This window comes from Bos indicus, chromosome 14 (genome assembly GCF_029378745.1).
Source record: "Bos indicus isolate NIAB-ARS_2022 breed Sahiwal x Tharparkar chromosome 14, NIAB-ARS_B.indTharparkar_mat_pri_1.0, whole genome shotgun sequence".
In the NCBI taxonomy this organism is placed as follows: domain Eukaryota; kingdom Metazoa; phylum Chordata; class Mammalia; order Artiodactyla; family Bovidae; genus Bos; species Bos indicus.
In genome coordinates, this window is record NC_091773.1 from 19,359,782 (window position 1) to 19,386,332 (window position 26,551).

Genomic DNA, 26,551 nt, shown 5'->3' on the forward strand with positions numbered 1-26,551 from the left:
TTTGCTTGGTACCTAAGCTAACTTTGCTGTGCTTACAAGCAAATTGGATTTATGACTGTGCTTTTAGAATGGAACTCATTTGTATGTGGGAGACTTACTGTACCTTGAAATAACTAGGAAAACAAGAAAGGCTCTTTCATGAAAAAGTTTATTAAGCATTACAAATATTCATTTAATCTTCTGGTTTATAAGAAAGGAAACCAGTCTATTACATACAACATAGACAATGCAAGAGGACATATAATCCCTGGCTTCCCCATGCAGCACCATCTGGTTCAGCCACGCTGGGAGGCCAGGAACAGTTCTGGTTCTGCTGGGTGAACTGTGGTCTGATCAGCAGGCTCCCCCTCCACTGAGGATGGATTTCAGGAGGAACCAGGACAAGAGGAGGAGAACATGCCACGTGAGCTGGGGTCTCAGTCCATTAGAGTGTGAGGTGAGAAAGTCTTTCAAGTCTGGGGAAAAAAATCCCGAGAGAGTTATGAGACATGCTGTGCAGGCCTGCTTGTAGAGAGTGAACTAGAATGTCTGCACCTGCTCAAGGAAAGGCCCTCTCCTGCCCGGGCCTCCCTACTGGGCCTTACCCTGTGGACTGGGCCACCTGGCGGGCAGCACAGAGCACGGATGGACACCAGCTGTGGAGAACACAGCACAGCTCAAGGGAGATGCGCTTCCCTTTAGCTTGTGCATTCCTTTCGCTGCAGCTGGAAACAGGGATTTTTATGTAACTTGGAGAGCTGAAGGAGAATCTGTTTGCTGCTTTTAAGGCTCACAAAGAAATAGTCCTTCAGCCCTTATCATTTGGCGCATGAGCTAACCAAGGTGGTGGTTCAGAGTACTATACTGTCATTTAACAATTAAAGTGGATCTGATTTAAAATAAAGTAAAACTGCTTGCATCCATCTGCTATCATCTGTTCCCCCAGATAGTCCTAACACTATTTCTTTGACTAGGGACCACTTATTAAAGAGGAGGAAAGCACCCTTTCCTACAGCGATGGTGGATGTTCTCACAAAGGACATGACAACGAGGTACAGCTGCAGATGTGCCCCAACTGGAGTGCTCACCACCCCACTGAGGCAATGTGGCTCCTCCACTGCAGGCCTCACTCTGAGCCCCAAACTCAGTAGGTCTGGCTTTTCCTATAGCTAGGACCCCACCCCAGAGGTGTTTAGTGGGAATCTCTGGGGTAGTGAGACCAGATAAGGGTGTTTGCTAAACTCCCCAGTGATGAAGGGTTACCACGTGAAACTGACAAGCCCCACAGGTATGGCTAGAGGCAGGGGCACCAGCTCCACTAAGTAGTCTCCCAAGCAAATCTGGAATTGGATGTGGGATCGGCTGGTCAGGGAAGCATACAAAGGCCCAACTTACAGGGACTTTTTCCCCAGGGCTGTTTGGCAGAGGCCAACCTGTTCTTCCCCCTGACAAACCTGCCAAGCCCTGTCCTCTAGGATTCTGCCAGAAAGTGCCTTCTGAACGTCAAAACCTGTGGTCAGCTTGAACCATCAAAAGCTAATAAGTAGACATCAAGACAAGCCACTGCAGCAGAGACCTGCCCTGCCTTTCTGCAGGTGACTATGGTGAACATGGCTAGGAGGCCACACTCAGCACAAGACTGAGGGCAGGCTCACTGCAGACCTGGGCACCATTCCCCACATCACCGCACATAGGAGAGGGTTGTTCCAGGGTACTAGAACCCCACAAAACAGAAGCCTTGGCATGCAGGCTCAGAGGTAGCTCCAGAAAAGCTGATGATACAACAGGTGCTCTCAGTGTGAGAAGCAGCTACTGGTCAGCCCATAGGGAGCTTCACTGTTGATTTTTCCCCTGGTGAAAGGGAACAGGCTGACCATAGGATTCAGGCCCTGTTGGTGGTCTTTTCTTGCATGTGAACTCAAAAGCCATTGTAAGAGTCAGTTTTATGAGTTTGGTTAAACCAAGTCAGTCCCCCAAACAGGGGTCTCCAAACTGGGGCTGTGAGCACCAGGCAATGTCCCTCCTTAGGGGCCCAAGGTCACCCACCGAGCTAAGAGAGAAAATATTAGAACTTCCACTATATATTGATAGGAAAAATTAAAGCAAGCTTTATTCACATTTACTATTTATTGGAACCTAAAAAATCAATGGTTCCGTGGCCTATCGTCATTTTTGCTGAGATAAGTCACTCAGTCATGTCCAAGTCTCTTTTTGTGAACCTATGGACTGTATGTAGGTCACCAGATTCCTTTGTCCATGGAACTCTCCAGGCAAGAGTACTGGGGTAGGGTGCCCTCCTCCAGAGGATCTTCCCAACCCAGGGATCAAACCCACCTCGCCTGCATCTCCTGCATTGGCAGGCAGGTTCTTTACCACTAGTGCTATCTGGAAGCCCTTCATTATTTTATGTCCTACCAAAAAAGAAACTCTGCTACCAGTGATGATATACTATAACATAGGATTTTAATTATATACTTACCAGAAGTTCTCTTTTCAGACTTACACATCGCAGAGATTTTTATCATTACTTTAGTCTTAAGCACGCGTGAAAAGGAAGATAGAACTGAAATCAAATTTGTGAATGCTCAGCGTGTGGCACTATATCACCACCACGAAGTGGTGATTTAAAATAGTTTGGAGACCACCTTGGGTGAGGATAAAATCGTACTTCAGTATGAGGTCCAGAGCTGGCATTCCCCAAATTTCCCAGTTTACAGATAACCCTGATGCCCTTGGAAAGCCACACGGCTTTCTCTCCTGTCATGACACCCAGAGAAGCCACCCCACTGAAATGACACCTATCATGGGAGAATGTCCCAGAGGGATTTGACAAAGGATCTGCTCTCTCCCAGTCAGCATGCCCTCGGCTGACAGCCAGCTGGAGCCAGGACCTAGGAAGGCCATCCTTCCAACAGGCCCACAACCTGGCTCCGGCCTGCAGATGTTCACTTGCTTGTTGTTTGGTTGGTTGTCTGCTTTGCGACAGAACTGTACTTTTTAAATTGGGTTTGAAGAATGAGGTGAGGCCTGACCTGACCCCAATCTGACATTTGCATGACCTGTTTCTCTCTGAAGAAGTTCTAAATTGCTTCTTCACCGTGTCATTACCTAGACTCTAAATTTTAGAACATATTGGTTCTTGATGCTAAAGAAATATTTAATTCTTTGGGTTATATGTAGGAAGAATCGCCCTCTCCGTAAAACGAGATCATGGGTTGATTTAAGGACTGCTAGCTCCAAGGCTGTCATTCTTCTTGATTTTTTTTTTTTTTAACTCTAGCAATGCTCACCAATTAACGTGTATAGCGGATATTTTTCACAACCTAAAAAAACACATTTTGGTAAATTTGCATATAAGTCCTAGATTATGAAGCAATTTTTTCTAATCTCATTGTACTGATGTGAACACTGTCGATGGTGACAATAATGCAACAATATTTTATTTTATGTATAACATAAAACAGGTATAGGGCCTTTTCATCTTTACAAATCTGTGGGGTAAATTATTCCTGCTGTGGAGACTGAAGCACAGTTTATAAAGATGGTAAACATTACAACAAGTATTTCAGGGGATTTGAACAAGTATTTTGGGGATTTCCCATGCTTTTTCTATTATGCCAAATTTCCTCTTTAAACACAAAATTAACAAATGTAAATGAAGAAAATGGTAGAATGATATTTACCTGTTTAAAATATACTGTATTTATTAATAGAATACTGAAAATAGATTGCTTTAATGTAATATAATCGTAGGCAATGGCCTTCATGGTGTTTCTTCTTTGGCACTATATTTGGAACTAAAACGTCAACAGTCATCCATTTAATATTTATTCAGAATTATTATACACAGAGCATTATTTTAGGTCATGGAAGAGAAAAATTACAAGACAGCTCACATCAACAAATAAGACTGCTTTGCATAAATTTTATTCTTCAGTATCTGTGTGAAAGTTCAGGGCAGATTATCCTCATTTTACATGAGGAAACTGGAGAATAAACAGTGTTCCTCTGAAACAGAATGAAAAATATGTCCTTGAAAAGATATTATATTGGGATTAAGAAAGCCTGTTGTACGTGGACCCGTAGAGTGTCAAGCAAAGAGGGCACTTGGAGATTCTCTGGCCTTTGTGTGCCTAGAGGAGCCAAAGGACCCTGATTCTGTAGTATACTTTTATCTTTTGGATTGGCTAAAAAGTGTTTGGATTTTTCCATAAGCTATTATAAAAAACCCAAAGGAACTTTTTGGCCAGCCCAATATTTGTGATTCCCCTATCCATATGTGTCCTTTCATATTAGAATTATATTGGAAACACAGTTTTCCATTCTATCTTCTATATACTCTTCAAAGTCATCATAAAATTCCATTAAAGGAATTAAAACATTTACTTACCTATTATTCTGCTATTGGATTTACAGTGTGGTTAAATTTTCGATATTCTAAATAATACTGTCCAAAATATTCTTAAAGAGGCCCACAATAAACCCATTAATAAATGATCAATTAATCTATGACAAAGGAGACAAGGTTACATAATAGAGAAAAGACAGTCTCTTCAACGAGCAGTGCTGGGAAAATTGGACAACTACATGTAAAAGAATGAAATTAGAAAACTCCCTAACATCATACCATACACAAAAATAAACTCAAAATGGATTAAAGACTTCCGCAGAAGAATGGATACAATAAAACTCCCAGAGGAAACATATGCAGGACACTCTTTTACATAAATCGAAGCAGTGTTTTTTGAATTTGTCTCCTAAAGCAAAGCAAGTAAAAGTGCAAATAAACAAATGGGATCCAATCAAATATAAAAGCTTTTGCACAGCAAAGGAAACCATCGACAGAACAAAAAGGCAACCTACTGAATGGGAGAAAATATTTGCAAATGATATGACATATAAGGGATTAATATCCAATATATATAAACAGCTCACACAACTCAGCATTTAAAAAAAAAACTCACAACAAACCAGATTTAAGAAATGGACAGAAAACTGAACAGATTTTTTTCCAAAGAGTAAATGTAGATGGCCGACAGGCACATGAAAAGATGCTCAACATGGCTTATCATCAGGGAGATGCAAATCCAAACCACAATGAGATGTTGCCTCTTACCTATCAGAAGGGCATCATCAAAAAGAATACAGATAACAAATGCTGTTGGGAATGTGGATAAAAAGGAACTCTTCTACACTATTGATGGGAGTGTAAATTGGTATAGCCACTGTCAAAAACAGTATAGAGGTTTTTTTCAAAAAACTAAAATTAGAATTACCATATGACCAGCAATTCCACTCCTGGGAATACATCCAAAAAACCCCAAAACACTAATTCAAAAAGATACATACACGCCAAGGTTCATAACAGCATTATTCAAAATTGTCAAAGTATGGAAGCAACCTAAGTGTCTATCAACAGATGAATAGATAAAGATGTGATAAACACACACACAAGAGAGAATACTACTCGGCCATAAAATGAAGTTTTGCCATTTCAGCAACATAAATGGGCTTGGAGGGTATTATCCTTAGTCAAATGGCAGATAGAGAAAGACAAATACTGAATGATATAATTTACATGTGGAATCTAAAAAACACAACAAACTATTGAAAAAAAACAAAAAAGAAGCAGACTCACTGATACAGAAAACAAACTAGTGCTTGCCACAAGAGAGAAGAAAAGAGGGAAGGGGCGATACAAACGTCCAGAAGATAAAAGGACTATTATGTGAGGCCATGTGTGTGAGACTTCAGAAACTTTAAAAACACTATAGAAAGAATCTTTATTCAATTTAAAAAAAAAAGACATATTTAGGGCAAATCTACTCAGTGGCTCAGAGAAAATTCAATAAAAAATGTAGCTTTACCAATAAGAGTTCTAATTATATTCCTAATAAAATTTTAGTGTAAAAAATACCACTCCAAAGAATATTTATTTTATACTGAAAATTACAGGAGAAGCCTGGAAGAAAATCGTGCCACTTGCAACAACATAGATGGACCTTGAAGGCATTACAGAAAGCAAAATAAGTGAGGCAAAAATGACAAATACCATCTGATTTCACTTTTTTGTAGAATCTAAAAATTGAAAAAGAAAAGAAATTGATGTAACGTACAAGATGGTGACTACAGTTAATAAATGCATTGCATATTTGAAAATTACTAAGAGAGTAGACTAATGCTAAAGCTGCCACCTGATGTGAAGAGCCGACTCATTGGAAAAGACCCTGATGCTGGGAAATATTGAGGGCAGGAGGAGAAAGGGATCACAGAGGATGAGATGCTTGGATGGCATCACTGACTCAATGGACATGAGTTTGAGCAAGCTCTGGGAGATGGTGAAGGACAGGGAAGCCTAGCATGCCTCAGTCCATGGGGTTGAAAAGAGTCGGACATGACTGAGCGACTGAACAACAACAAAGAGAGTAGATCTTAAAATTTCTCATCACAAGAAAAAGAAAGTCATTATTGTATGTATGGTGATGGATGTTAACTAGGTTTGCTATGGTTATCATTTCTCAATTATATATATTTGTATATAATACCAAACCATTGTGTATACCTGAAACTAATATAATGCTACATGGCAATCAAAAAAGTCACTGCAGATGGTGACTGCAGCTATAAAATTAAAAGACGTTTGCTCCTTGGAAGAAAAGTTATGACCAACCTAGACAGCATATTAAAAAGCAGAGACATTACTTTGCAAACAAAGGTCCGTCTAGTCAAAGCTATGGTTTTTCCAGTAGTCATGTATGGATGTTAAGAGTTGGACCATAAAGAAAGCTGAGCACTGAAGAATTGATGGTTTTCAGTTGTGGTGTTGGAGAAGACTCTTGAGAGTCCCTTGGACTGCAAGGAAATCAAACCAGTGAATCCTAAAGGAAATCAGTCCTGAATACTCATTAGGACTGATGCTGAAGCTAAAGCTCCAATACTTTGGCCACCTCATGCGAAGAACTAACTCATTGAAAAAAGACCCTGATGCTGGGAAAGATTGAAGGCAGGAGGAGAAGGGGATGACAGAGGATGAGATGGTTGGATGGCATTACTGTCTCCATGGACATGAGTTTGATCAACCTCTGGGAGCTGGCAATGGACAGGGAAGCCTGGCATGCTGCAGTCCATGTGGTCGAAAAGAGTCAGCATGACTGAGTGACTGAACTGAACTGAACTATCTCATTTTTTTTAAAAAGTGTCTGACATAGTTCAGGGATGCTCTTATGTACTCTGGTAGCAATTTTATTCCAATTAATATTAATTGTACATTAATTATCACTATGTCAATGTTTACACCAGTATGCTATTGTATGTTGATTTATATTTTAAAATAATTTAAATGTTATTATAAAATATGATAATTTATCTCTTAAGAAAAAAAAAAAAGAATAGCTGAAGAAGTTAACCACTCTAAGCTTCAATTTCCTCAAATATAAAAAGTATAATACTTACTTCAAAGGCTTGTTAAGAACTGACTGGGATTAAGTAAATAAAGTCCCTGAAATAAACTGAGAGCTAATAAAGATGCTTATCCTGATGACTGTCATCCTCACAACATCATAATCATCTATCAGCACTGCTGCTGTCGTTATCATCGTCATCCTCAGGTCGTAACCAGTCAGCACAGCCACCACCGCTGTCATCTGCCCTGACTCACAATCAGTGGGTCACAGAGTGCTCCTGACAAATTACTCCGAGAGATGACCTCACTATTTGGTTCACTTTTGATGAGCACAAGCCACACAAGTCACTATCATTGTCCTTGGCAGACAGTAGTCCCAGCCTTGAATGTTTTCCAGGATGTGAGCAGACATCCTGGAACCTAGCTCCTGCTCTGGTGCTTAGGACCCAAGCTGGCCTTGCTAGAAAGTGAAAGTGAAAGTTGCTCAGTCATGTCTGACCCTTTGTGACCCCATGGACTATACAGTCCATGGAATTCTCTAGGCCAGAATATTGGAGTGGGTAGCCTTTCCCTTCTCCAGGGGAACTTTCCAACCCAGGAATCAAACCCAGGTCTCCCTCATTGCAGGCAGATTCTTTACCAGCTGAGCCAAAAGGGAAGCCCTTGCTTAGAATACTGAAAATGATCAGAGCTAGGCCTTTCCCCACATCATTGCAAGGAGCACCACCCACAGTGGGAAATGACCTCACCTGTAGGACTACACAGGCACCGTCTGCAATTCTGATGCTTATGCCATAATCTGTGTCCTCATTTCTCTGGGTCATTCAAAGACCAGCTACTGAATCAGTGGCACAGGCCCAGCAAATGAAGAGCCTGTTAGGAGAGGGAGGAAGGGAAAGTATATTGCACTATAATCACCACCACACACTACGCCAAAGCCTTTGACTGTGTGGATCACAATAAACCATGGAAAATTCTTCAAGAGATGGGAATACCAGACCACCTGACCTGCCTCTTGAGAAGCCTATATGCAGGTCAGGAGGCAACAGTTAGAACTGGACATGGAACAACAGACTGGTTCCAAATAGGAAAAGGAGTACGTCAAGGCTGTATATTGTCACCCTGCTTATTTAACTTCTACGCAGAGTACATCATGAGAAACGCTGGGCTGGAAGAAGCACAAGCTGGAATCAAGATTGCCGGGAGAAATATCAATAATCTCAGACATGCAGATGACACCACCCTTATGGCAGAAAGTGAAGAGGAACTAAAAAGCCTCTTGATGAAAGTGAAAAAGGAGAGTGAAAAAGTTGGCTTAAAGCTCAACATTCAGAAAAAGAAGATCATGGCATCTGGTCCCATCACTTCATGGCAAATAGATGGGGAAACAGTGGAAACAGTGTCAGACTTTATTTCGGGGGGCTCCAAAATCACTGCAGATGGTGATTGCAGCCATGAAATTAAAAGACACTTGCTCCTTGGAGGGAAAGTTATGACCAACCTAGATAGCATATTCAAAAGCAGAGACATTACTTTGCCAACAAAGGTCCGTCTAGTTAAGGCTATGGTTTTTCCAGTGGTCATGTATGGATGTGAGAGTTGGACTGTGAAGAAGGCTGAGCACAGAAGAACTGACACTTTTGAACTGTGGTGTTGGAAAAGACTCTTGAGAGTCCCGTGGACTGCAAGGAGATCCAACCAGTCCATTCTAAAGGAGATCAGTCCTGGGTGTTCTTTGGAAGGAATGATGCTAAAGCTGAAACTCCAGTACTTTGGCCACCTCATGCGAAGAGTTGACTCATTGGAAAAGACTCTGATGCTGGGAGGGATTGGGGGCAGGAGGAGAAGGGGCGACAGAGGATGAGATGCCTGGATGGCATCACTGACTCGATGGACGTGAGTTTGAGTGAACTTCGGGAGTTGGTGATGGACAGGGAGGCCTGCTGCTACTAAGTCACTTTAGTCATGTCCGACTCTGTGCGACCCCATAGACAGCAGCCCACTAGGCTCCTCTGTCCCTGGGATTCTCCAGGCAAGAACACTGGAGTGGGTTGCCATTTCCTTCAGTGCATGAAAGTGAAAAGTGAAAGTGAAGTCGCTCAGTCGTGTCTGACTCTCAGCGACCCCATGGACTGCAGCCTACCAGGCTGCTCTGTCCATGGGATTTTCCAGGCAAGAGTACTGGAGTGGGGTGCCATTGCCTTCTCCCAGGGAGGCCTGGCATGCTGCAATTCATGGGGTCATAAAGAGTCAGACACAACTGAGAGACTGAACTGAACTGAACTGAACACACCCACCCACCCTTTCCCCCCACCCCACACACACACTGCTGGCACCATGCAGAGCTGGCTGAGGAAGGGGAGCAGAAGTGGGCCTGAAGGGCTGCACCTTCACTAAGAATGTCACTAGAATGCTAATCCTATCCCAGGTTGCAGAGGAGGAAGGAAGGGAGGAAGATGGGTCTGAGGCTGAGCATTCATTATGTGTGTTCCTCCACCAGTCACCCCACCCAGGGAACCCCACCAAGAGGATGGTTTGAAGGGCTCTACCCCTAAGAGTGCTGCCTTTCTACAGCAATCTAACAGTGGACAAGGGGATGTGAAGTGGGGGTGAAGGGCTGTACCACCATTAAACATACCCTTACACTGTGGGATTGGCCCAGGGTCAACTATAGTGCAGGAAGGAAAAGGAGAGTAGGCCTAGGGCCTTCACATGGAGCCCACCCAGGGCTAACAAAGAGGACTGAAGAACTCTGCCTGCATTAACCAAGTCCCTTACTGCTATCCCAGCCAGAGCTTACTGTAAAGGGGAGAAGGCCGTGGAAGTGCTGTGCCTGCTACACCTGTGTCTCTGGTCCCTGCCTGAGATGACGACTGCAGCCGAGCATTTTGTCTGTTTTCTGACCTCAGAAGATTCACATTCCTTAGTTTTACAAGTAAAACATTTGCATTGAGTTGGGAACTGCTCAGAGTCATCACAAATAAGTGTTCACCCTGCGTGTTGTCCACACCCCACTGACTTTTAGTGGCAGGCCTGAGCTGTGGTTACCAGGCACCTTGCTTTCTGGAGCATTGCCAGGTTGGCCTTGAAGGGCAGCACCTGGCCATTCAGGCCTGCTCCTGTCCTGCTCCAGGGCGCTCTCTACATTTCACAGTTGAGAAGGTGGGTATCGGCCCAGTGTAGAGAAGTCCCTAGAGATTTAGTTTGGGTACCCTGTCAAAGCTATGGTTTTTCCAGTAGTCATGTATGGATGTGACAGTTGGACTATAAAGAAAGCTGAACGCTGAAGAATTGATACTTTTGAACTGCGGTGTTGGAGAAGACTCTTGAGAGTCCCTTGGACTGCAAGGAGATCCAACCAGTCCATCCTAAAGGAAATTAGTCCTGAATGTTCATTGGAAGGACTGATGTTGAAGCTGAAACTCCAATACTTTGGCCACCTGATGCGAAGAACTGACTTATTTGAAAAGACCCTGATGCTGGGAAAAATTGAAGGTGGGAGGAGAAGGGGACAACAGAGGATGAGATGGTTGGGTGGCATCACCGACTCAAAGGACATGAGTTTGAGTCAACTCTGGGAGTTGGCGATGGACAGGGAGGCCTGGCATGCTGCAGTCCATGGGGTTGCAAAGAGTTGGACACGACTGAGCGACTGAACTGATCCTGTCTGCCTGGTGCGGCTCTAATTACCAGCTTGTTTGCTTCCAAAGTTCTGCTCTCTGTAAAGAACATTTAAGTACACTGTTTGGAAATCACGTTTAAATTCCGCAAGTGGGAAACCTAGGAATAAATTTTTCAATGACTATAATGATAATACACTATGTGATTCACCACGAATGTGACTTTCCCGAGTGATGAATCCATGCAGATCACTCATTCCTGTGTCGTCTGGCACAGGTAGATCAGTATGGGTCGGTACGTATAAAGGAGCAACTGCCTGAGTGTGGGTTATGAGCACAGGACGCAGGGCGGGTTCTTCTTACCGCAGCGGCCGGGTGTCTGCAGGGGGAGGCAGTGCAGGGCCGCAAAGACGCACCTGCAGAGGTGGCAGCCGCGGAAGGTCCAGGCTCCGTGCACCAGGGCACCGCACTTGCTGAGGAAGCCCAGGCCTGGCGTTAGTGCAGGGGGCGCGCGCACGCCCGGCCCGCCCCGCGAGGTCCCGCCGCCCCCGCCCGGCTCCCAGTCTCCTCTCCCCGCAGGCCCCGTTGTGCCCCAGCCTGCACCACCCCGCGCCTACCTGCGCCTCTGGTCGTGCTCACAGTAGCGGCCGGTGAAGTGAGCGGGGCACACGCAGAAGCTGCTCAGCACGCAGGTGCCGCCGTTCTGGCAGCAGCTCCGTCGCGGAGGTGCACCTGTGGGGGCGTCGCCTGGGGTCAGCGCCGCGCGGGACCCTCAGTGTCTGATAAGCCCGAGAAGGGCCAAGAGAGATCCCCTCGGGGAGGCAATAAAATTGGCTTCCTGCTAATAGTGTTTGCTCAGGTAAACCCTGCTTGTTAGTTTAAGGATTAAAAACAAACTACCAGGGGTGCGGGCGGGTCAGGAAGGCTCCCTAAGACATGGGAAACCCTGCCCCCTGCAAGTAGCGTTTTCTTTCTTCCTTCCTTTCATATGTTAAAATTAGGCTGTGACTTCCCAAGACAGTGATTACAGACCAGCCTCTCCGGAGAGCGGCAAGCGAGCAGGGACCACCCACGGGTGCAAAGACACCGAAACGATTTAAAAAAAAATCTACCACTGGAGCCTGAGAGACTGTGATAAGCCTAGCAAAGGTCCGCTATTATCTGGGCTTGGGATAGCTCTGGACCTGCAGAAAAATAACCAGTTAAAAGCCAAAGCCACGTTTTACCAATAAAATATTAAAACTTTTTTCAGAGTAAAAGAACACCTCACTAGGAAATATTTTTTACTTTATCAGTCAGTTGAGTCGCTCGTTCGTGTCCGACTCTCTGCGACCCCATGGACTGCAGCATGCCAGGCTTCCCCGTCCATCACCAACTCCCAAAGCTTGATCAAACTCACGTCCATCAAGTAGGTGATGCCATCCAACATCTCATCCTCTGTCTTTATACTTTTACTTTGTAGTATAAAAGTATATACTTTATAGTGTCTTTATATATATATACTTTATATAAAAGTATATACTTTATAGTGTCTTTATCCTTTTACTTTATAGTATATATTTAAAGACGGTAAAATGTTATTCATTGGGTTTCTCGTTTTATTGTTAACTTATCCTAGTTTTTTTTTTTTTTTTCCCAATTCTAAACTCAGGGTTCCGGCCTCCTAGTGGTAAAGAATCTGCCTGCCAAGGAAGGAGACAAAGGAGAAAGTCTGGAAGATCCCCTCTAGGCGCACACACACAGACACACAGTCACAGACACACACACACACACACACACACACACACACACACACACACACAAACTCAGAGTTCACTGACCGAGATGACCTTTGTCTGCAGCATGGCCACTTAGCTCTTGGAAAGTCAAGGAGTAGGGGAATAAACCCTGAGGCTTCCAGCCCTCCGTGCTGTCATTCTCCTCCCTTAAATTATTCAAGGTCCAGTTGAGTGTTTTCTGCTGGAACTTCTGAGCTTTACCACTGCTGCTTTCTTCTCTACTACTTTTATATTTCCCTGTTTGATAGCCTTAAAAATTAATTGAAAATATGAGACTGATAATAATTGACAAACAAATATACAATAAAAACTAAGAGAATATAAACAAAATGCTTCTTACTCTTTCCCATGGGGATGATCTGCAATATCAAACTGATCACAAACAGAAGCCTAGAATATTTAAAGAAATTTAATCAGAAATTTACATATGCATAAAATGTAATGCATTCATATACAAATATATGTATGAATATATATTTAATGTACAATAGATAATTACATAATTATTTTGTAACTAGTAGATTTTGATTAACCTTGTCATTCCTTAGAAAGATTTTAGACCAAGCATGTACCCGTCCCTTTAAGAGAAGCAACATTAAGCATGTATTGCAATTTATTCCAGGCTCTTAAACACCCCTCTTGGCTCTAAGACTTAGATGATTTTTGTTCTTACCTAACAGAATGGCTCCAGGTCATTTTCCCACTGACACGTCTGGTATAAAAAAGTTTCCTCTCATGGATACATTGAAGATCAATTCCACGGGACTGAGTCTGAACAGTTTTTGTATTTGAAGATGTCTTTACTGCAGTTACTGGAAGAACTGCCTCAGGATGCAAGATGGATAAGTACAGAAGACACAGGTGTTTCCTGCTCTCTACCTTGGTCACTAAATAACTGTGAGAAACAGCAATGATGTCTCCAGGTTCTGCGGTGCAGTTGCTTTGGCAAAGGCTGTGCTGTGACAGGCAGGGTCCAGCACAGAGCCTCGGGGACCATCCCTTCAGTGATACCCTGCTAGGGCCGGGGGCGGGGCCTGTGCAGACAGGACGGTTCTCTTCCCCTACAGTGCTTACAGTGCTGATAGGAGCAGGAGGAGTCAACCCCTAATGTCAAACACTGGTGACTAGAAGGCAATAGCCTTTTCCCTTCCTGGGAAAAAAAAAGAAAAAAAAATTATCAATAAAACCTCAACATGAACAAAAAAGTTTTCATGTGGAAATAAGAGATTTCATATTGCACACTCCTCGCCCCTAGGAGATGGGGAGGGGCCCAGCTAGAGAAGAGAGCTGTTGTGTCGAAAAGAACCAGCTGGCTTGATTCCAAGCCTCGGATGGGGAGCATGAATATGAAAGAGAGACATTTCAACACCTCCTTTCTGAGGATGCATCAGTATTTTTACAAACTAGGCCTTTTCTCTGTGCCTAGCATAACGATCACTATATCGTAGTCATTACCCACTTAATACAGGACCCCTCAGGGGAGGCACTATTTTTACCCTCCATATTTTGCTGAAGCAACTGAGGCTTTGAGTTTAAGTCACAAACCTTTGGCACTTAGATATTTGAAAAACGTGAAACACACAGATATTATAAGAAGGCTGCAGTGTGTGGGGTGATCGGCCCACAGTGAGGCAAGCCTTACACTGGGTATCTGAAGACCGCAGAGCACAGGGGTAAGTGCCACCCGCTAGTGAAACTATTCCCCTCACTGAGACTTGAACTCACGTGCGGGAATGCAAACCCAGCCAAAACCCAGTCTTCCAACTGAGTTCACAGACCTGGTTTCAAGACCTAATGACACTCAGGTTTTTTTCTTTTTTTAATTGATAGATAATTGCTTTACAGAATTTTGTTTTCTGTCAAACATCAACATGAATCAGCCATAGGTGGACATATGTCCCCTCCCTGGTGGTTCAAGAAGCTCATGTTCTTAATGTCTCATCCCAGAGAGAATTCAGTAGAGATGAAGTGATAGGTAAGAAGCAGATTTATTTAAAAAGAAACACATGCAGCAGACAGTGTGAGCTATTTCAGGAGATAGGCTGGGTAATTTCATAGGCTAATGAGTAGGAGGATTATTCCAACTATTTTGGGGAGGGGGTGGAGATTTCCAGAAATTGGGTCACCACCCACATTTTGATCTTTGATGGTGGGCCTTCAACTGTCATGGCATCTCTGAGTGTGTCATTTACCTTGCTGATACGTTACACTGAGCCTATACTGAGGATCAAGGTCTAATCCAGGTTGACTAGACTTGGACCCATTGGACTCTGGCTTGTGTTGGGTCCTCATTCTTTCAAAGGTTGTGCCCTGCCCCCTCCCTCATGTTTCACTAATGTCTGATGAGGAGCCTGCTCTGAACCAAGAGCGGAGTGGTTCAGGGGCTTCTTCTGGGACTTGCTGGTTTTCAGTTTTTCTAATTGCCAAAATAGGGACTGGGACCCTTGCCTCACAGTACAGAGGATGCCTTGCAACTCTTATACAAATTGTCCTATGATTTTAGTATAAAAACTATTTTCTGAAAATGATATGTATCCTCCAAAGATGGGATATTTTTTGATTCTGATTTAATGTTTTAAACTTTTAAATGGGAAGTTAATTAAAGATGCTGTTAAATAAACTAGTAGGAAATTGGTGAGCTTGGCTGCCATGAGACCTCCCAAAAGCTGGATCCATGAGCTGCCAGGACCAGAACCCACAGATCAGAGCAGGCAAAACATACAGAGTAGGTTGTCTCATGCCTTCATGAAACATCTGTAATGAGATTCAAGACAAATATACTTTTAGATGTAATGCAACTTTTAGATGTAATGCAATTTCTTGTTAATTGCATACTTTAGTTATATACAAAAGTAATTACATTTATGACTTTAAGTCAATAGTAACTTCTTTATGAGCAACATGGATTGAACACTAAAAACCATGGATAAGCTAAAGAATATTTAAATAAGTTTTAAAACTGTTCAGTTTATAGGATAATATTGAATCCAAATCTTTCTGATAATATTTAAGTTTTATAAGTATTTTCTAAAATCTACAGTTTCTTTTATTAAATTTTGTATTCTCAAACATACACAAAAGCTGAGATATTGAGTCAATAAACTTGGGTTCAGCAGCCAACCATTGCCAATCTTTCCTGATTGTTTTTCCCCCACATTTTTTTTTCTTGGAGTTTTTTAAGGCAAATCGCAGGCATCATGATATTTCCTATGTCAATGAAAATGTGTGTCTTACAAATGGAAACTTTAGAAAAAGGAAGGGAAATGTATTACCAGCGAGATAGGGCTAAGGCTAGATATAGGACCAATGCCCCTCTCTGGGTGTTTGCTTAAGAGTTGAAATCAGCTTTGAGGAGGGAAAGGGCTGAAAGCTTAGGGGTGATAAAACACTCTGACACTTGCTCTCATTTACTTAAAGGTCTTATAAAGACTTTTGCATTTCAGTAGGAGGAGCCCAGGTTTGCTTAGTTAATAAGACCCTGCTGGAAAGGGTTGTCTGGAAACAGCTGGAGGCCCAGTGGTTGGCAGGCAGATCCCAACACCCCCCTACCAACTTCCCTAAATTGGGGAAGGTCCACTTTCTTGTTATCAGTTGTAAATAGATAAGACTGGAGCCAGCACTCCCATCAGACTTCTGACTCCTTTTGAGCTGACATAAAGTGTGTGGGAATTGGAAAACCCTGTCTGAAGACTGGAGACCACCTCACCTCTCTGTTTTCAGTACATCAAACAATCACTGAGGAAAATGTTCTATGCCAATTAGGTGTGAAGGAATTCTTTGGGAGTCACTTTCCAGAGAGTCTTTGATGTGTGCTACTAGGGGTTTCCTGGAAACTCTTAAAATGCATTTAGACCACACCTCAGGCCCTTTGCTCAGAACCCCCAGGGCCTCTGGATTTTTTAAACCTGCCCAGTTCAGTTCAGTCACTCAGTCATGTTTGACTCTTTGCGACCCCATGGATTGCAGCATGCCAGGCTTCCCTGTCCATCACCAACTCCCAGAGATTACTCAAACTCATGTCCATTGAGTCGGTGATAACCATCCAACCATCTCATCCTCTGTCGTCCCCTTCTCCTCCTACCTTCAATCTTTCCCAGCATCAGGGTCTTTTCAAATGAGTCAGCTCTTCACATCAGGTGGCCAAAGTATTGGAGTTTCAGCTTCAACATCAGTCCTTCCAATAAATATTCAGGACTGATTTCCTTTAGGATTGACTGGTTGAATCTCCTTGCTGTCCAAGGGACTCTGAAGAGTCTTCTCCAACACCACAGCTCAAAAGCATCAATTCTTCAGTGCTCATCTTTCCTTATAGTCCAGCTCTCACATCCATACATGACTACTGGAAAAACCATAACCTTGACTAGATGAACCTTTGTTGGCAAAGTAATGTCTCTGCTTTTTAATATGCTGTCTAGGTTCGTCATAGCTTTTCTTCCAAGGAGCAAGTCTTTTTTAATTTCATGGGTGCAGTCACCATCTGCAGTGATTTCAGAGCCCAATAAAATAAAGTCTCTCACTGTTTCCATTGTTTCCCCATCTATTTGCCATGAAGTGATGGGACCTGATGCCATGCATGATCTTAGTTTTCTAAATGTTGAGTTTTAAGCCAACTTAAAACTTTCACTCTCCTCTTTCACTTGCATCAAGAGGGTCTTTAGTTCTTCTAAAGACCTTCACTTTCTGCCATAAGGGTGCTGTCTTCTGCATATCTGAGATTATTGATATTTCTCCCAGCAGTCATGATTCCAGTTTGCGCTTCATCCAGTCCAGCATTTCTCATGATGTACTCTGCATATAAGTTAAATAAGCAGGATGATAAAATATAGCCTTGATGTACTCCTTTCCCAATTTGGGACCAGTTTGTTGTTCCATGTCCAGTTCTAACTGTGGCTTCTTTACCTGCATATAGATTTCTCAGGAGGCAGGTCAGGTGGTCTGGGATTCCCATCTTTTTAAGAATTTTCCACAGTTTGTTGTGATGCACACAGTCAAAGGCTTTGGTGTACTCAATAAAACAGAAGTAGATGTTTTTCTGGAACTCTCTTGCTTTTTCGATGACCCAACAGATGTTGGCAATTTGATCTCTGCTTCCTCTCCCTTTTCTAAATCCAGCTTGAACATCTGCAAGTTCATGGTTCATGTACTGTTGAAGCCTTGCTTGGAGAATTTTGAGCATTGCCTTACTAGTGTGTGGGGATGACAGAGGATGAGATGGCTGGATGGCATCACTGACTCGATGGACGTGAGTCTCAGTGAACTCCGGGAGTTGGTGATGGACAGGGAGGCCTGGCGTGCTGCAATTCATGGGGTCGAAAAGAGTCGGACACGACTGAGTGACTGATCTGATCTGATCTTACTAGTGTGTGAGATGAGTGCAATTGACTGGTAGTTTGAGCATTCTTTGGCATTGCTTTTCTTTGGGATTGGAATGAACCTGCCCAGGTGGGTTCTATTTCTTTGCATTGTTCACTGAAGAAGGCTTTCTTATCTCTCCTCTCTATACTCTGGAACTCTGCATTCAGTTTATCTTTCCCTTTCTCCTTTGCCTTTCACTTCTTTTCTCAGCTTTGTCAAGGCCTCCTCAGACAACCATTTTGCCTTCTTGAGTTTCTTTTTCTTGGAGATAGTTTTGGTCACTGCCTGCTGTACAATGTTATGAACCTCTGCCCATAGTTCTTCAGGCATTCTGTCTATCAGAAATAATCCTTTAAATCTATTTGTCACATCACAAGCTGGAATCAAGATTGACAGGAGAAATATCAACAGCATCAGATATGCAGGTGATACCACCCTAAAGGCAGAAATCTAGGAGAAACTAAAGAGCCTCTTGATGAAGGTGAAAGAGGAGAGTAAAAAAAAGCTGGCTTAAAACTCAACTTTCAAAAACCTAAGATCATGGCATCCAGTCTCATCATTTCATGGCAAATACAAGGGGGAAAAATGGAAATGGTGGCAGATTTTGTTTTCTTGGGTTCCAAAATTACTGCGGACTGTGACTGCAGCAGTCAATTTTAAAAGATGCTTGCTCCTTGGAAGAATAGCTATGACAAACCTTCTGCTGCTGCTGCTAAGTCGCTTCAGTCATGTCCGACTCTGTGACCCCATAGACGGCAGCCCACCAGCCTCCCCCATCCCTGGGATTCTCCAGGCAAGAACACTGAAGTGGTTTGCCATTTCCTTCTCCAGTGCATGAAAGTGAAAAGTGAAAGTGAAGTTGCTCAGTTGTGTCCAACTCTTCACGACCCCATGGACTGCAGCCTACCAGGCTCTTCCGTCCATGGGATTTTCCAGGCAAGAGTACTGAAGTGGGGTGCCATTGCCTTCTCCGATGACAAACCTAGACAGCATATTAGAAAGCAGAGACATCACTTCGCTGACAAAGCTATGGTTTTTCCAGCAGTTATGTGTGGATGTGAGAGTTGGACCACAAAGAAGGCTGAGCACCAAAGAATTGATGCTTTCAAACTATGGTGCTGGAGAAGACTCTTGAGAGTCCCTTGGACAGCAAGGGCATCAAACCAGTCAATCCTAAAGGAAATCAACCTTGAATATTCATTGGAAATACTGATGCTAGAGTCGAAGCTCCAATACTTTGGCCACCTGATGCAAAGAGCTGACACATTGGAAAATACCCTGATGCTGGGAAGATTGAGGGCAGGAGGAGAAGGGGATGACAGAGGACAAGACTGAACTCAAACTCCAGGAGACAAGTGAAGGACAGGGAAGCCTGGCGTGCTGCAGTCCATGGTGTCACGAAGAGTCAGACACGACAGCGGCTGAACAACAACAACAAGGTGGGTCCAGCCTGCAGCCAAGACTGGAATGTATCCAAGTCCTACTTGGCTGTGTGCTTCCTAGAATGGGAATGTGCCCCTACCTTTTAGCACAGTGCTTGGTGCGTGGCACCACACAATAATCAATGCACGAGCACACATATCCACTTTTCAGTGAGGAAAATGAGATTTAAAAAGTTACCATCTTGGGGAAAAATGACTAACAAACAGCCATGTTTGGCCTTGAACCCAAATTCATCTGATCTAAAATCTGTGTTTGATTCAAGTTGCTTTAGAATTATTGCGTGTTTAATGTAGGTATTGGCAACAAAGGTCCGTCTAGTCAAGGCTATGGTTTTTCCTGTGGTCATGTATGGATGTGAGAGTTGGACTGTGAAGAAAGCTGAGTGCCAAAGAATTGATGCTTTTGAACTGCGGTGTTGGAGAAGACTCTTGAGAGTTCCTTGGACTGCAAGGAGATCCAACCAGTCCATTCTGAAGGAGATTAGCCCTGGCATTTCTTTGGAAGGAATGATGCTAAAGCTGAAACTCCAGTACTTTGGCCACCTCATGCGAAGAGCTGACTCATTGGAAAAGACTGATGCTGGGAGGGATTGGGGGCAGGAAGAGAAGGGGACGACAGAGGATGAGATGGCTGGATGGCATCACTGACTCAATGGACATGAGTTTGAGTGAACTCTGGGAGATGGTGATGGACAGGGAGGCCTGGCGTGCTACGATTTATGGGGTCACAAAGAGTCAGACACGACTAAGTGACTGAACTGAACTGAACTGATTGGTGACTCAGATGGTAAAGAATCTGCCTGTAATGTGGAGCACAGAATTCAATCCCTAGTTCGGGAAGATGCCCTGGATAAATGAAGGGCTTACCCACTCCAGTATTCTTGCCTGGAGATTTCCATAGACAGAGGAGCCTCACGTGCTACAGTCCATGGGTCACAAAGAGTTGGACATGATTGAGCAACTAACACACATACAGATATAATATACTCACTAGTTACACAGATTGTTTTGTTCTATGGTCATCACATCCTTAATGATATAGGAAGAGGGCAGGACACACTCTTTAGACAAATGACAGTTATTGAGGTCATGACATAAACTAGTTAGAACCAATTAGGCCCACGATGGTGGGCGATTGACTCCCATATGACCTTGAGCCTCAGCTCATTGTGATACATCAGCTAAATGACATATCCTCGTGGGCCATAAAAGTTCCAAAACCAACCATAAAAGGCAAAAAAATGGGTGGTGGCCCAATTCCTGGGAATCCCTGTCTCTTCCTCAAAATACTTGAAATAGTTCTCCTACTCATTAGCCTATGAAATTACCCACCCCTATAAAAACTGACAATGCCATACCCTGGCACCTCTTGCCTTGAGATGGTGCACACTGTCTATGGAATGTGTTTCTTCCTGAATAAACCTTCTTTCACTTTACTATGGCTGGCTTGTGAATTCTTTTCTGTGCAAAGCCAAGAACTCACACTCAGTGGCTGTCCCAAGGACTTGCCTGAGACACGGCACATGACCATCTTCTTGTGCCCCACATTCTTTCCTGCAACATTATGACATTATGCAAAATTATGACACATAATTTCTCCATTTTGCAGGTGAGAAAAATAAGATTTCAAGTGTTGAGGACTTGCACAGTGCTTCATAACAGTGGCCAGCAGTCAGAGCTGAACTACTGCTCCTGATCCTTCCTATGTGCCCATCTGAACTGGGCTGAGGGCTTCCATGGGACACAGCGGAGGAGAGTGGATGCAGAGACACTGCCCCTTCCTGCAGTAAGGGAAGGTTTTAGAGGACAGAAAGCACAGACAGAACTGGCTACAGGAAGAGGGAAGACCCTGACTGCTGGAGGAAGAGGACCTCAGAGGACTGACAGCAGACACAAGGGTGGAAGGGCAGGAGGAGAGGAGAGGGTACGGGTGGAGACATTTGATGCAGGTCAGATGACAGGAACCTGGATGCTTTTCCCAGAATTCATGCATGCCTAAGTAGGGATTAAGTGGCAGTTAAGAAAAAAGAGTAAATTGTAAACATATATTTAACAACCAATGTCCTTTTCCTCTGATTACGAAAAATGTAATATATTCTGATGTTAGCCAATTTGGGAAGTACAGAAAAACACGACAGAGAAGATAAAAATCACTCATATTGTCACTGGTCAGAAATGACTCTTAAGGGACTTCCCTGATGGTCCAGAGATGGAGAATGCAACTTGCAGTGCAGGTGATGCAGGTTTGATCCCTGGTCAGGAAACTAAGATCCCACAAGCCTCAGAGCAACTAAGCCTGCATGCCATAACTAAGATCCGATGTAGCCAAATAAACAGATAAATATATTTTTTTTAATAAGAAAGAAAATGAAATGATGATTAGGTTTTTTTTTCACCCAAGTCTATTATCATCCTGCATGTAAAAATTGAGGCAAGCAAGACAGAGTTTAAGACAGATTTTTGGGAAACATGAACTGTACACATGTCAGGAGAAGCAGCCTGCATAGTGCCTGTGCAGTGTCTGAAGACCACTGAACACAGGAGCCCCTGTCACCTGTCAATTTGCCATATTTTTAGATTAATCCTAGGTGATTTTTATATTTTTATTTCATTGTAAATGGTATGTTTTTGTTATTTAACTTTTTGTTGCTTGTATTCAGGAATACAGTTAATCTTTGTTTATTACTCAATTTTTTTGTTTGGAGGAAAATTGCTTTGCAGTGTTGTGTTGGGTTCTGCTGTACAGCAATGTGAATCAGTCATAATTATACATATATCTCTTCCATCTGTTCCACCCCTCCAGGCCAGCACAGAGCGCAAGGTTAGGCTCCCTGTGTTATATGGCAACTTCCCTCCAGCTACCATTTAACACATGATAGTGTGTATATGTCAGTGCTCCTCTCTCAGTTCGTCCCACCCTCTCCTCCCCCCACTGTGTCCACAAGTCTGTTCTCTGTGTCTGCGTCTCCATTCCTTCCCTGCAAATAGGTTCGTCAGTACCATTGTTCTAGATTCCATATATATGCATTAATATACAATATTTGTTTTTCTCTTTCAGAGTGACTTACTTCACTCTGTATAACAGTCTCTAGGTTCATCCACCTCACCTTAACTGACTCAAATTTGTTCCTTTTTTGGCTGAGTAAAATTCCATTGGATATATGTACCATAACTTCTTCATCCATTCATCTGTCAATGGACATCTAGTTTGCTTTCATGTCCTGTCTATTGTAAACAGTGCTGCAGTGAACACTGGGGTACATGTGTTCTTCTAGAATTCTGGTTTTCTCAAGATATATGACCAGTAGTGGGACTGCTAACTGTGGTAAAACATATATAAACACAAAAAGTCTTAGCTCAGGCTGCCGTAACAAAACAACAGACATGTAATCCTCACAGTTCTAGAGGTTGGGAAATCCAAGATCAAGGTGCTGACAGAATTGGTTCCTGGTGATAGCTCTCCTCCTGGCTTGCAAACAGCTGTCTTCCCATTGTGACCTCATGTGGCACAAGGGAGGGCAGAAAGTAAGCTCTCTGGTCTCTTCATATAAGGGCTCTAATCCCACCCTGAGGGTCCCTCCCTCATTACATGATCTGAACCTCCCAAAGGCCCCATTTCCAAGTACCATTACACTGGGAGTTACCACTACAAAGTATAAATTTAGGTGAGACCATAGCATCATTTGGACTTCCCTGGTAGCTCAGCTGGTAAAGAATCTGCCTGCAATGCAGGAGACCCTGATTCGATTCCTGGGTCAGGAAGATCCCCTGGAGAAGGGATAGGTTACCCAAAATCTAGTATTTTAGGGTTTCCCTGGTGGCTCAGATGGTAAAGAATCTGCCTGCAATTTGGGAGACCTGGGTTCGACCCCTGGAGGAGGGCATGGCAACCTACTCCAGTATTCTCGCCTGGAGAATCCCTATGAACAGAGGAGCCTGGCGAGCTACAGTCCATGGGGTCACAAAGAGTTAGATGAGCGACTAAGCACACACACATAGTATAATTCAGTCCATAGAAAAGTTTGCCATTCTACCATATATATTACAATCATAATATTGTGCAGCCATCACCACTAATTAAAAACATTTTCATTACCCCAAAAGAAACTGTACCCGTGTAGCAATAATTCACCATTGCCTGCCTACCTGGCCACAGGTAACCTCTAATCTACTTTCTGTCTCTATGAATAATGCTAATTCTAGGTATTTCATATGAGTAGAATCATCCATTATTTGTCCTTATTCTTCTGGCTCATTTCACTTAGCATAATATAGTCAGATTCAACCATGTTGTAGCATGTATCAGAACTTTATTCCTTTTGATGGCTAATATTTCACTGTTATACATATATGTATATATAGATATACATTTATACACACACACATATACCACATTTTACTTATCCATTGTTCTGGGTTTTTGTTGTTGTTGCTGTTGTTATTGTTGCTGGTTTTGGCTGCTTCCTGTGGCTTGCAGAATCTTAGTTCCCCAACCAAGAATGGAATCCAAGGCTCTGGCAGTGAAAGCACTGAGTTCTGACCACTGGACTGCCAGGGAATTTCCTATCCAGTCTTCTGTTTATGGACACTTGGTTTGGTTCCACCTTTTAACTATTGGGAATAATTCTTTAATGAGCCTACATCTCTTATGTCTCCTGCATTGACAAGCGGGTTCTTTACCACTAGCACCACCTGGGAAGCCCACTTTAATGAACATCGGTGTAAAAATACCTGTTTGAGACCTTGTTTTTAATTTTTTGAGTATATTCCTAGGAGAAGAATTGTTGAGACATATGGTAATTCTATATTTAACTTTTTGAGGAATTGCCAAACTATTTTCCACAGTAGCTGCACTATTTTACATACCAACCAGCAATGTTCTAATTTCTGTACATATTTACCAACATTTGTTATTTTCTTCTTTATGATAATAACCATTCTAATGGATTTGAAGTGATTAGTCATTATGGTTTTGATTTGCAGTTCCTTAATAGCTAGTGAAGTTGACCATCTTTTCAAGTACTTATTGGCATTTATATACATTCTTCAGGTAAATGTCTATTAAAGTTTTCCCTATTTTTAAATTTGAGTTGTTTTTCTTTCTGTTGACTTACAGGAGTTTTTCCATATTCTGGCTATAAGTCTCTTACACGAAATATGATTTGCAAATATTTTCTCCTATCTTGTAGATTATCTTTTCATTTTAATGTACTTTGATGAACAAAAGTTTTAAATTTTGAAGTCTAATTTATGTAATTTTTTTTTTAATTTTGTTCCCTTTCCTTTTGGGGTCATACTTAAAAAGCCATTGTCAAACCCAAAGCCATGAAGATTTACTATGCTTTTTTCTAAAGATTTGTAGATTTAGCTCTTAACTTTGTATCTTTGATTCACTTGGTTAATATTGTATGTGGTATAAGGTAAGGGCCCAACTGTTTTTTCTTTTACATGTGGATATCCAGTTTTCTTAGGACCATTTGTTGAAGAGACTATTCTCTTTGAATGGTTTTGGCATCCTAATTAAAAATCAATTGACCATAGATTAGAGGGTTTATTTATGGGGTTTCAATTCTATACCACTGGTCTATCTAGTCTTAGGCCAGTACCATATATCTTGATTACTCTAGCATAGTATTGAGATGAAATTGAAAAGTGTGAGTCTTCCAATTTTGTCCTTTTTTTTTTTTAAGATTGTTTTCGTTATTTGATTCCCTTTAATTTCAAAATGGGTTTTACTATTTCTGCAAGAAACACTACTAGAATTTTGATATGAATTGCTTTGAATCTGAATATCACTTTGAGTAATATTGTCATCTTAATGATATTTAGTCTTTAATGCATAAACATTAATGTCTTTCCATTTATTTAAGTTTTTAAAAATTTCTTTCAGCTATGTTTTATAGTTTTCAGTAGACAAGACTTACTTTCTTAGATAAATTTACCTCTTTTTGGCACTACTGTAAATGAGATGGCTTTCTTAATTTTCTTCTTGGATCATTCATTGCTAGAGTATAGAAACTAACTGATTTTTTAAATTTATTTATTTTAATTGGAGGATAATTACTTTACAAGTAATACAATATTACTTACAATATTGTGGTGATTTTTGCCATACATTGACATGAATCAGCACGGGTGCACATGTGTCCCACATCTTGAACCCCCCTCCCACCTCCCTCCCCATCCCATCCTTCTGGGTTGTCCCAGGGCACCGGCTTTAAGTGCCCTGTTTCATGCATTGAACTTGGACTGGTCATCTATTTCACATATGGTAATAATATACATGTTTCAGTGTTATTCTCTCAAATCATCCCACCCTTGCCTTCTCCCACAGAATCCAAAGTCTGTTCTTTATATCTGTGTCTCTTTTGCTGTCTCACATATAGGGTCTTTGTTACCATCTTTCTGAATTCCATATATAAGTGTTAATATACTGTATTGGTGTTTTTCTTTCTGACTTACTTCATTCTGTATAATAGGCTCCAGTTTCATCCACCTCACTAGAACTGATTCAAATGTGTTGTTCTTAATAGCTGAGTAAGCCTCTTGAGAAACCTATATGCAGGTCAGGAAGCAACAGTTAGAACTGGACATGGAACAACAGACTGGTTCCAAATAGGAAAAGGAGTATGTCAAGGCTGTATACTGTCACCCTGCTTATTTAACTTATATGCAGAGTACATCATGAGAAATGCTGGACTGGAAGAAACACAAGCTGGAATCAAGATTGCCGGGAGAAATATCAATAACCTCAGATATGCAGATGACACCACCCTTATGGCAGAAGGTGAAGAGGAACTAAAAAGCCTCTTAATGAAAGTGAAATAGGAGAGTGAAAAGGTTGGCTTAAAGCTCAACATTTGGAAAACGAAGATCATGGCATCTGGTCCCATCACTTCATGGGAAATAGATGGGGAAACAATGGAAACAGTGTCAGACTTTATTTTTCTGGGCTCCAAAATCACTGCAGATGGT

General features: G+C 42.4%; 1 protein-coding gene across 1 annotated transcript in view; it reads right to left on the bottom strand.

The window, feature by feature from the left end:
- Positions 1 to 240: 240 nt before the first annotated feature.
- The window catches only part of LOC109568207 (cryptic protein-like), a 36,019-nt gene continuing 9,708 nt past the window's right edge, over positions 241 to 26,551 (bottom strand). Inside the window, exons 2-5 of the mRNA XM_070802168.1 lie at positions 12,822 to 13,028; positions 11,619 to 11,733; positions 11,365 to 11,474; positions 241 to 455 (exon numbers count right to left, since the gene is read on the bottom strand). Of these exons, the coding sequence (XP_070658269.1) occupies positions 334 to 455; positions 11,365 to 11,474; positions 11,619 to 11,733; positions 12,822 to 13,028 (554 nt within the window). The 3' untranslated portion in view covers positions 241 to 333. The remainder of the gene's footprint in view (positions 456 to 11,364; positions 11,475 to 11,618; positions 11,734 to 12,821; positions 13,029 to 26,551) is intronic.